The sequence below is a fragment of the Oryx dammah genome, unplaced genomic scaffold (genome assembly GCF_014754425.2).
Source record: "Oryx dammah isolate SB20612 unplaced genomic scaffold, SCBI_Odam_1.1 HiC_scaffold_26, whole genome shotgun sequence".
In the NCBI taxonomy this organism is placed as follows: Eukaryota; Metazoa; Chordata; class Mammalia; order Artiodactyla; family Bovidae; genus Oryx; species Oryx dammah.
The window spans coordinates 40,076,847-40,089,164 of NW_024070210.1; the positions used below are offsets into that span (position 1 = coordinate 40,076,847).

Genomic DNA, 12,318 nt, shown 5'->3' on the forward strand with positions numbered 1-12,318 from the left:
AAACTAGAGGAAGAATCATATAGGTTGATATTCTTGGTAATGGGAGGGGGGAAGGAATAAGGAAGTTCTTATCTTAAGGCTTTATTTTCTAGGTAGCATCCAGGTAGGAGGGAAGAATTTATAGAGTGAGGAGGGAGAAGAGATAAGGGCCTTGAGGAGAAAGGGGAAAGTTTAAACTTACTGATTTGGGATGTGGGCAAATCTAGTAGAAAAATAGTGGACCCCACAGTTTTATAACTATGACATTAGTGTGTACCCAATTGCCATAAACTGTGGTTGACTTAATTGCTCAGCTGCTCTGGAACAGGTGCAGAAGGCTGAGTTCCTCCACAGTAGAAACTTTGTGAGAACCTCTGACACAGAAACAAAGGATGAGGGCGTTTAGAGTGCAGGCAAAAGTGTTATTGAAGTGATTGACTACTGAATATCACACGTAAGATGGATAAAGTGTCAAGACTGGGGGTGGATAATGGATGAGAAGAAAGTAGCATGAAGGCCTTGATGAGAAGAAAGTGTTGTCATGGTGAAAGCAGTCAGATAAGCAAGCTAGAAGGACAAAAGTTTGGGATCAAGGCATGTAATGCTTGACTTCATGATTTGGGGGATGAAGAATCTATAACTAATACCAAGTCTGAGAGTGGAACCATGGACCAGGACTGCTAAAGTCCTTGAAATGTTTTTCTTAGAGAAAGTGACTGGAAAGTTACTAGCTAAAAGAAAGGAGGAAAAGAACCTCAAGTAAGCACAAGATTTTTTTGTAAAAGGCTGGAAGCTCAAGGTCTCCAGATTAATTTGTGTGGGTCTTCCCAGGGTTTCCCAAAGGCACTGGGAAACTGGGAAGAAACAACTCCTCTTTCAGATCCTGAGGCTGGGGGAGTATGAGTCTAAACAGCTCCTGTTTGAGAAGGATCATTTCCCGAAGAGAGCCAGGAATCTAAAATCAGCGTGGTTTGTTTTTTTTTTCCTGAATTCTTTGGACTGGGGAGAAAATTAAGTAGGCCTGCTCTATTTCTGAATTCTCATTTCCTTTGAATTAATATAGTTTTAAGGGAGATAGACTATAGATCAGTTTCTCTGAGATTCATTAATTCCAAATGTGGCCACTATACTTTAACCATAAAAAGAACCTGTATTAACCAACCCTATAAATTTTCATACTTAAAGAACTTCCTTTCAGTATTTCTTTTATTTTGTGTCTGTTACACAATAAATCTCTCAGTTTTTGCTAGTCATAAACATCTTATCTCGCTTAATTTTTGAAGCATATTTTCACTGATTATAAGATTTTAGGCTTGAAAAGTATTTTCCTTCCGCACTTTAAAAATGTCATTCTGTGGTCTACTGGATTCCATCATTTCTGTTGATAAGTCAGCTGTCAGTATTCTTGCTTCTTGAGAGTAAAATATCTTAGCTTTTAACATTTTTAAAACATTTATTTTTAGCATCTTGACTATGATGGATATGTGTGTGTTTTTTCTTTATAAGTTCTTAGAACTTCTTTAATAGGTGTCGTATTGTCTTTTATCAACTTTGCAGCCATTATCTTGTCACATGTTGATTCTATTCATTTTTATCTCCTCAGTCTCAGGGATTCCCATATGTAACATCTTTTCACAAAATCTTATGTATCTCTTTCTGATTGGTCTGTTTTTTCCACCTTTTTTGCTGTCCGTGTTTCTGTCTGATAATTTCTATTAATGCATCTCCAGTTCACTAATCTTTTCTTCAGCTGTAAGAAATATGTTGCTAAAGACATCTATCAGAAAGCTGTAGTTCCGTGCTTTTTAGATGGAGAATTTCTCCTTAATAATTCTTTTTCAGTAGATTCTTGGGAGCTGGTGAAATTCTTCATCTTGTCATCTTTTTTTTTTTTTTTTGGACAAAATAAACATAACTTTTAAAACTATATCTGAGCATTCTAGTACCTGAGTCCTATTTTCTGTTGTCTTTTTTCTCTCTTAGTTCTTGGAATGTCTTGTCATTTCTTTTGGAATGAGCACTTTGTGTAAAAAAATATAGTCTCTGGGTGATTATCTTTTCTGTAAGTAGCTAGAGGGAGAGGAGTTTACATTCATCCAGTCCAGACTTAGTTTGCTAAGTCACCTCAGTCGAGTCCGACTCTGTGCGACCCCATCGACAGCAGCCTACCAGGCTCCTCCGTCCCTGGGATTCTCCAGGCAAGAACACTGGAGTGGGTTGTCATTTCCCTCTCCAATGCATGAAAGTGAAAAGTGAAAGTGAAGTTGCTCAGTTGTATCCGACTCTTAGCCACCCCATGGACTGCAGCCTACCAGGCTCCTCCATACATGGGATTTTCCAGGCAAGAGTACTGGAGTGGGGTACCATTGCCTTCTCTGAGACTTAGTTTATTAGAGATCAAATTGGAGTTTTTATAAGGCTTGATCGGTCTCTAAAGATCTATACTATAATTTTCAGAGGTCCAAATGAAAGGCTTTGGATATTTCTAGGAAGCCCCTACCCCCCGCCTTGTTGGTGGGTCCTAAATTGAGACTGCCAAAAATCTGGCATTTCATTATAACTACATTCTCACCTTTATCTAATTTAAGAACTAGCAAACCCATAATGTGAACTCAACTGCTGAGTGTGAGGCTCATTTCCTTGTACTTCCCTTTTCTCCTAAACCCTATCGTTTCAAACCCTGGCTATCTTGGCAACCCTGAACTCCTTTAAAGAGCTTTTGTCTTTATATTTAGGCTTAAAATCAGGAGTGTAAAGTTAACCCCATATAAGAAAATCCAAGCTATACTTACTCAAGTACCCCTGCTCTCTCACTGAAAGGAATGACCTCATATAAGTATGTACTTTACTATAAACTTACACATTAGAAATGTGGTGCCCTCCTCCTCCTTGGAGGCATCTGTGTCTATGAAGCTGTACCTTATCCTCTAAGAATACCTCTATTATTGTTATGATGATGTACATAGACAGTTGTAGGTAGTTATACAAAATGAAAGAGTAAACACTTTTTCCTTTTGCCCCATAAGATGTAACAATAATAGTCATGATAATATTCACTAAAATTTACTAGAGATTTACTAGGGACCAGATTCTGTGTTAGTTGTTTTGTATAGATTATCTCAGAAGAACCTGTGAAGTAGTAAAGGTAATTATTCATATTTTACACTTGAAGAAACTGAGGCTTAAAGAGATTAAGTCACCTTCAATAAGGTCTCAGAGCCAGGAAGCAAATGGCACAAGCAAGTTTAAACTCAGATCCTTCTGGGATTTCTTTGGTGGTTCAGCAGCTAAGACTCTGCATTTCCAATGCAGGGGGCCCAGTGTTTGATCCCTGGTCAGGGAACTAAATCCTGCACGCCACAACTAATTGTTCGTGTGCTGCAGCTGGAAGATCCTGCAGCAAAGGCTGAAGATGATCCCACATGGTGAAACTAAGACCCTGCACAGCCAAGTAAATAAACTCTAAAAAAATAAAACAAAACAAAACTCAGATCTTTCTAACCTCAAAGTCTATGTTCTTTACCAACATCTCATCCTGCCTCATGTCTTGCCTTCATTCCACATAATTGGTTTGATAATCTCACTACCCCTGGAACCCTGAGATTAAATATTGCCTTAAATAAGGCGAGAACAAAGTAGTCTAAATGGTTTACATACAAATAAATCTTCTTGGTCCATTTTTCTCAGGTGTTTCCAAATTCTTCCCTTCCCTACTCAGCTTTGCTTTGATATGTATTTCACATTAAATATTTCCATTTATAATTTCTATGGCAAATCTGAAAGTAGTTTTTTAAATACAGCTTTATACAGGGACAGGAAGTAATTAGCAGTGGGGTTTTATTTTTGGAAGATGAGATTGGTGGGGAATGGGGTATAGCGAGAAATTGCTTTCTGCGGTGTCAGTTGAATGAATTATAGGAAATGATGGTTCAGCCAGCAGCTTGGTGCTTGCCAGTGAGTCAGCAGTGATTCCATCCCCATCTCAGTGCCAGAATCACAGCTGTAAAAGACACTCTTCCTGGTGAGTGCCCCTCCCCGCCTTGCTGTCTGGGGCATGGAGGCTCTGCCTACATGATGGGAACTGTTCAGTTACCTGTCCCAGTGGACAAAGATTCACAGAATTATTTTGTGTTCAAGCAAATGTTTCTATGTTTCTTTAGGCTTCATTAGTGTTTCTCATTTTTCCATCTGATACCCAGCAGAAACGTCCAGTGTGGTATTGATGTCCTAGCAGATCTTAATTCCTAGGGCAACATTTCATATTTTTGTATGTCCTGGGTCTCTCTCTCTTTTTTTTTTTTTGGAGTATAATTGATTTATAGTGTTGTGTTAGTTTCAAGTATATAGCAAAGTGATTCAGATATACACACACACACACATACACATATATATCTATTTCTTTTCAGATTGTTTTCCTTATAGGTTATTACAAAATATTGAGTCTAATTCCCTGTGCTATATAGTAGGTTCTTATTGCTTATCTGTTTTATCTATTTCATATATATTAGTGTGTGTATGTTAATCCCAAAACTCTTAACTTATCCTTACCCTCCTTTCCCTTTTGGTAACCATAAGTTTGTTTTCTCTGTCTGTGGGTCTATTTCTGTTTTTCTGAATAAGTTCCTTTGTATCATTTTTATATATTCTGCATATAAGCAATATCTTATTTGTTTTCCTCTGTGGCTTACTTCACTTAGGATGCAGTCTCTAGGTCCGTGCATTTTGCTGCAGATGGCTTTGTCCATTGTGTGTGTTTACACACAGTGTCCCGGGTGGCACAGTGGGAAAGAATCTGCTTGCCAGTGCAGCAGGAGATGCAGGACGTGTGCATTTGACCCCTGGGTTGGAAGGACCTCCTGGAGGTAGAAATGCCAACCCACTGTAGCGTTCTCGCCTGGAAAATTCCATGGACAGAGGACCCTGGCAGGCTACAGTCCAAGGGCTCACAAAGCATCAGACATGACTGAGCACACACGCACGTATGTATATACAAACGTATGTTGTTGTCCAGTCGCTCAGTCGTGTCCAACTCTTTGTAACCCCATGGACTGCAGCACGCCAGGCTTCCCTGCCCTTCACTATCTCCCATAGTTTGTTCAAACTCTTGTCCATTGAGTCAGTGATACTATCTAACTATCTCATCCTCTGCTGTCCTCTTCTCCTTTTGCCTTCAATCTTTCCCAGCATCAGGGTCTTTTTCAATGAATCAGCTCTTCTCATCAGGTGGCCAAAGTATTAGAGCTTCAGTTTTAGCAACAGTCCTTAAAATGAATATTCAGGGTTGATTTCCTTTAGGATGGACTGATTTGATCTCCTTGCAGCCCAAGGAACTCTCAAGAGTCTTCCCTAGCACTACAGTTCAAAAGCATCAATTCTTGGGTTCTCAGCCTTTATGGTCCAACTCGCACATCCTTAATGACTACTGGAAAAACCATAGCTTTGACTATATGGACCTTCGTTGACAAAGTGATGTCTCTGCTTTTAATACTCTGTCTAGGTTTGTCATAGGTCTCCTTCCAAGGAACAAGTATGTTTTAATTTCATGGCTACAGTCATTGTCTGCAGTGATTTTGGAGCATGTCTTCTTTAGAATCTTTAAAATTGACAAAATACTGTGGAAAAGCAAGACAGGGAGATGCCACTTAAGGAGAAGTAGCAACTGAAAGAGGTTCTCTTCTGTGAAGATTGAAAATACGTGCATGTGGCAAGAAAACTAGAATCAGATCATCATAGTTGTTGGGTTGGGATGGTAGGATTATCAGTGATTGCTTTTTACTTTATTTTCTATGTTTGATAAATAGGCTCAAGTTGTAAAATTTATTCTAAAAACAACTTTAGCATTTTAAACCTTTGGGAAAACAATTGACCAAATAACTTTAATATTTTAGGATGCCTTTTTTCCAGACTCTGCCCATGTTCTTAAGGTCAACTTGGTCATATGCATGGTATCCTATAGGAAATGAGAGAGGAGGATCAACTTTGCTCAGAATCTGTAAGTGTCAGGCACTTAGTTCTTTTTCACCCAATGGAAATACCACCCAAAGTGGTATTATCCACATCTTATAAATAAGCTAATGCTAAGACAGATTGAAGAACCTTTCCCAGGTTGATAAGCCTGGTGGTAGAGTTCCATTCAAGCCCAAATCCCATCACAACCAAGTTCTCTAGTCTTTCAACTCAAGTACAAGATGATGATGCTGCAGGTTCCATTCCACCAGACTATTTTCAGGACATTTTAAATGTGTTAACTTACTACTGGATTAGTTGTCCATTAAGGAAAATTGTACTGCAATATTATTCTCTCCTTTTGTAAAACTAGGATTTGAAATGTTGCGTATACATAAATGGCTTCTACTTCCATTAAAAAGATAAATATTGAAAATGTTAGATAGAATGCATGTGTGTGCATCTGTGTTTTTGACATTAAGAAGATGAAGCAAAAAAAATTAAAGGAATTTCCCTGGCAGTCCAGTTGTTAAGACTCTAGCCAGGGTGTGGATTCAATGCCTGGTTGGGGAACTAAAAGCCCATATGCTGTGTGGCACAGCAAAAAAAAAAAGATGATGATGAAAGAGGTATATAGTATTAGTTGAGTGGTTGAACTCCCCAAGAATTTGAAGTGATTCTTATGATCCCTGCTAAAGTTTTTAGATATATAAAGACTGAGACTAACAGTATAGTAGCAGTAAGTGACAGTTTTAGTCAAGGAAGGGGTGATACTATTGTGAAGCAGAGCTTTTACCATTTCACAAAAATATCCATTGTCCCAGCAGGGCCTTAGTTTATTTTCTTAATTAATTAATAATATTTAAAGATTTTATTTAAAAATTACAGCTAATAATATACAATTAATGCTATAAGCTTTGTTCATATACTGACATGCAATACACTGCATATATGTAACTGTACAACTTGATAAAATTTAGCATAAACCTACACCTATGAAATATCACTTCAGTAAAGATAATGAGTATATTCATTATCCCCCAAAGATTACTATTTTTGTAGTGCTCTATTCTCTAAGGAGAAAAACCCAGTCATTTAATTTCATTATCTAATTTGATGGAAAACATCTGGATAGGGACTCAGGTAATGTCAGTCTGGACTCTCTGATCTTGCCCTAAATAGTTCCATGAAATTCAATGAGTCCCTTAATTTTTCAGGCCTTAGTTTTCTTATCTGAAAAATGAGGGGGTTGGACTAGGTGGTCCCTAAGGCCCCATATGGCTCTAAAGCTTAATAAAGCTAAGAGGACAGGCATACTTAGGGTATTGGTTTGTGTCCAAATGCTTTCATGTAAAAATATAGACTTCCCCAGTGGCCTGGTGTCAGCTGTGCTGGTCATCCCTGCCCTGCTTTGCCTGATTGATTGATCGTGAAATCATTTCATTTCTTTTCATTCTCTTTCACCCTGATTCAAGGTCATTCATGTCATTGCTTTCATGCTGTTCTTTCTAAGTTTAGGGAACTGTCCTACTTAAGAATTTAGGGGGTAGCTTGAATAATGCTGGGAATTTGGCAGTGCCTTAAGGGGCTGAGAGGGGCTACAGGCCCATCAGCTCCTTGGATACTCTCGAGACAGCTTGGGCATTTTGGGGGGATGGGGAGGGCAGAGACAAGCTGTACTGGATTTATTTCAGGGATGGGGGAAGGGAAGCAGATTGGCATTTAATTAAAATTCTAATCCCAACTTTGCCCATCTTCTTGCCAAGTCAGCAGCCAGCATTTCTGTTCGCGGTTCTGGTGATTTTGCTGTGATGACATACGTAGTTACCTCAAAAACTCTTGCAAATGGGCCTAAAACTTCGATATGCTCACCAGATGCTTTAATCAGACTTGGCAGAATGCTGCCTTTGGCCTGTGTTTGCAGAGGTATCTCCTCCACCACTGCCATCTTTCTGATGGGAGGGGGACGTTGGAGAGAGCTCATGATGAAACTGAACTGATTACAAATGCAAAGCTCTTTGATCACAGCAGAGATCTTTCCAAACTCTTTCTGTTTTCCAGGTAGCTAAGTGGACTCTCTGAGGAGGGGCTGCTCTGCCTACACCTTGGCCCAACCATGAGGTTCTTCCTGCTCTGTGCCTACATGCTGCTGCTACTGATTTCCCAGTTGAGGGCAGTCAGCTTTCCTGAAGATGATGAACCCCTTAATACTGTTGACTATCACTGTAAGTAATCTAAAGAATACTCTTTTCTAAGAAGGAAGGTATTTTTTGGTTTTGACTTTCTAAGCATATTCATTTTTAGAAAGAGGATTTTATGTCTTTAAAATGTTTTACATCCTCATTTATCCATAATCATTTCCTAGTGTCTGAAGAAAATGGGACAATTTAGTTAGGCACTTTTCTAAAGCAACCTATATATAGGTTAAACGTTTTCAGTTAAAAAGAAAAAGACCATTTGGTGATATTCACCATCTCTTATTCATTCATATTCAAGACCTTAAGTAAAGAATTTAGTTAAAACTCTTCTACAACTAGTATATACAGCTAATCAATGCTGTATATCGATTCTTCAGCTCCGTAATCCTGACTGATGGTTTAGCCCGTTTTTACTTGCAGATTCAAGGCAATATCCGGTTTTTAGAGGACGCCCTTCAGGCAATGAATCACAGCACAGGCTGGACTTTCAGCTGATGTTGAAAATTCGAGACACACTTTATATTGCTGGCAGGTAATTTTCCTCTCGTTGGTTTATTAGATTAAAATTCTTTTCTCTTGTGGTGCTTGCATTAATGTGTCTAGTTCATGAAAAACTAATATGTGATTGTGATCAAAAATTGCAAGTAGCCAAAAATACTCACTTGAGAAGAGTCAGCGTTGTGTACCAGGAACAAAATACAGCAAAAGCCTTCAGCAGTCCTATTTTATTACTGCAGTCAAGAAATCAGACACCACTCTTTATTCCTAAAGCAGCAGGAGAAAAAAACATTTTTTCTTTAGTCTTTTTTTAACTTGGAATTATTCAAGAAAATATTAAAAGTATGTCTATGCTAATACTGAGTAGTGGTTTGACCCATGCCTGAAGAAAAGGGCTTTCTTCACTCCCTAACCACAGTGATATATAAAAGCATCTCACTAATGAAAAAGTACTCTTTGTTGACTTTGTTGGAGACAGAGAAAATCCAAATGATCTCTAAAACACAATAAAAGCAGCTCTGTAAAAATAAAATAAGAAGCAGCTTAACATTTTTATGTATTCACATGATATGACTTACTGCCTTGTTTCCAACAGGGATCAAGTTTATACAGTAAACTTAAATGAAATCCCCAAAACAGAAGTAATACCAAACAAGGTGAGCAACTGTAGTTGGCAAATTTATTTGCATTCCCTTAGAACTTGGGTTATGTCCCTCTCCCCTCAATATTTAAAATATTGAACTTTGGTTTTGCTTGATTGATGCAGAAACTGACATGGCGGTCAAGACAACAGGATCGAGAAAACTGTGCTATGAAAGGCAAGCATAAAGTAAGTAAAACAAATATATGATCACTAGATTGAATCTGTATGGTGGCTTGAGCCCACGATGTAGGCATATGGAATGTCTGATGGTAGTGTCGTTCTTGCTTTCTTTAGGATGAATGCCACAACTTTATTAAAGTATTTGTTCCAAGAAACGATGAGATGGTTTTTGTTTGTGGCACCAATGCGTTTAATCCCATGTGTAGATACTATAAGGTAAGTATATTTTATACAATGTGCTGTTTTTAATCAATTCTTCTTCCTCTACTGGTATGGTATTAGCATCGAATCCTTTCTTCTATAAGTCCAGTAATTTGTTTTATCTCTAACACTATGAAAGAATAAAGACAGAATTTTTCCCATAGAATTTCAGTACAAATAAAGCAGTATTGCCTTCAAACATGTACATTGAACAGATGTGACACTAGCTATTTATTTTTCTTTTGTAGTTGAATACCTTAGAGTATGATGGAGAAGAAATTAGTGGCCTGGCAAGATGCCCATTTGATGCCAGACAAACTAATGTTGCCCTTTTTGCTGGTAAGATTCTTTAGTGTAATGAATATAAATGATTAATGACATTGAAGGTGCAAGAAGAATTTAAAGGAAGGAAAAAACCTCATAACTAGAATAGCTACCTTGACATGAGTGTTTCAAAGACTAAAAGCTATGAACAGATTTTCAAAAAAGAGGAATTATAACTGAGCATATTATAAGTATTCTGACACTTGGCTCTGTTGTTAGGCCAGTGACCCTGAATAAGCTGAAAGTGAAAGTATTAGTTGCTCGGTTGTGCCCAACTCTTTGCTACCCCATGGACTGTAGCCTGCCAGGCTCCTCTGTCTGTGGAATTCTCCAGGCAAGAACACTGGAGCCATTCCCTTTTCCAGGGGAATCTTCCCAACCCAGGGATCGAATCTGGATCTCCTGCATTGCAGGCACATTCTTTAACCATCTGAGCCACCAGGGAAGCCTTTTTTTACTAAGTTGCTTAACTTTTTGGTGCTCCAAGTTCTCATCTATAAACTTAGATAATACGGATCAACCTGTCACAAGTTGATTATGAACATCAGGTTTCTAGATTTATTTGTATATATAGCAATGATGTCAGTGAAAACACTCCAAAGGATATAACACACTTCATGGGAAAACATGGGCTTCCTAGGTGAGGCTGGGAGTAAAGAACCAGCCTGCCAATGCAAGAGACATAGATGTGGATTCCATCCCTGGGTTGAGAAGATCCCCTGAGGAGAGCATGGCAACCCAGTCCAGTATTCTTACCTGGAGAATCCCATGGACAGAGAAGCCTGGCAGGCTGCAGTTCATAAGGTTGCAAAGAATTGGACACAACTGAAGTGACTTAGCACACACATAAGATAACACACTTATGATAACTGTGGCTATTTTTATTTAAATTATAACCTTGGTTCCAGATGGGAAGCTGTATTCTGCCACAGTGGCTGACTTCTTGGCCAGTGATGCTGTTATTTATCGAAGCATGGGTGATGGATCTGCTCTTCGTACAATAAAATATGATTCCAAATGGATCAAAGGTAACTTTGAAGACCAATATTGCCAAGGGTGGCAGGATGGGTACATGGAAACAGGAGCCCTGGCATTGAAAAGTTCAGTGCATGACTTTATATTGTTAATTTAGAGCCCAGTACAAGCTGCCTTGGTTGGCTGCATTAGTGGGGAATGAGGAGACCAGTAGCTATGTCTGGAAAGTAGATTTCTATCTTAGGTGACCTCAAAAAAAAAAACAAAACAAAAAACCATTCTGTGTACCATTTGCCTAACTGAATGCAGGCACTGCTCCTTGCCCACTTCCTTCTGCCTATCCTGGAAAGTTTAACCCTGGAAATTGTTAGTTCATATCTTCAGAGTTATTTTGTTCTTTGGAGTCTAGAAATCAAGATTTTTAATTTTCAACATAAAAGGTTTCCTTTACTAGCTAAATAGGTTAATGAATAAATCTGTTGAAACAAAGACCTTTGCTGTAGTTCAGTTCCCTGTAGGCTTTTTCTAGTCCATTAGCTAACATTAAAGACTCTGGGTTCCCTAAAGCTTCAACATACCCATAATGGGACCCCTGAAACTTGGTGGCGTATCAAAGTGCTTGGCTTGAAAGTAGCAGTGTGATGTCTGTCAGTCATGCCTAGCAGTCGGGATATCGTGCTAATTGAATTACCCTTTAGGAACCAGTTTGTTTTCACTTTCTGTTTCAGAGCCACACTTTCTGCATGCCATAGAATATGGAAACTACGTCTATTTCTTCTTTCGAGAAATTGCTGTAGAACATAATAACTTAGGCAAGGCAAGTATATGACTGTGCGCCCGTACTGCATGGAATTGAGCCCGCCTTGGTAGGGTCTGTGCATGTTTTCCAGCACTCAGTGCATTTGGGGCCAAGTGCAGAGAGTTGTGTTGCTTAGCAAGAGAATAGTTGCTGGGAAATAACTGAACAATGGCCAGAGTGGAAACAGCAGCCTTGAGAAGGTTTTATTTTTTCCTGTTACTACAGAGAATGTGCTGCAGGCACCCTTGAGCTATGGATGCTTCTTGAACTCTTTAGAAATCTATTATAGCTGTTCTTTCTTAGTGTCAAAAGGCAGAACAGAAAGGAAGGGCCCCTGTTCATTGACGAGTACTTCAGTCCAAGTCCGTAAGATTCTAAAATATTGCATCTCCTTCTATGCCAGGTTTAAGGACGGTGCGTTTCGTTAACAATATGAGAAGCTAAGTGGGGAATGAAGTATGGGAATGGTTTCCATCCAGCCAGGCAGCCCAATGGCTCACTTCTTAGGGAGCTTGTTTGGTAGAACAGGAAAATGGCCCTCCTTTTTTGTTTTTCTCACAGGTAAATATAGTTTA

At 38.8% G+C, this 12,318-nt stretch overlaps 1 protein-coding gene across 8 annotated transcripts in view; it reads left to right on the plus strand.

The window, feature by feature from the left end:
• The window catches only part of SEMA6D (semaphorin 6D), a 57,183-nt gene that overhangs the window by 34,167 nt on the left and 10,698 nt on the right, over window positions 1-12,318 (plus strand). For all 8 annotated transcript variants that reach the window (XM_040226448.1, XM_040226450.1, XM_040226455.1 and 5 more), the window contains exons 2-9: window positions 7,987-8,150; window positions 8,544-8,655; window positions 9,217-9,277; window positions 9,388-9,450; window positions 9,559-9,660; window positions 9,894-9,984; window positions 10,878-10,997; window positions 11,673-11,761. In XM_040226448.1, the coding sequence (XP_040082382.1) occupies window positions 8,042-8,150; window positions 8,544-8,655; window positions 9,217-9,277; window positions 9,388-9,450; window positions 9,559-9,660; window positions 9,894-9,984; window positions 10,878-10,997; window positions 11,673-11,761 (747 nt within the window). In that variant the 5' untranslated portion in view covers window positions 7,987-8,041. The remainder of the gene's footprint in view (window positions 1-7,986; window positions 8,151-8,543; window positions 8,656-9,216; window positions 9,278-9,387; window positions 9,451-9,558; window positions 9,661-9,893; window positions 9,985-10,877; window positions 10,998-11,672; window positions 11,762-12,318) is intronic.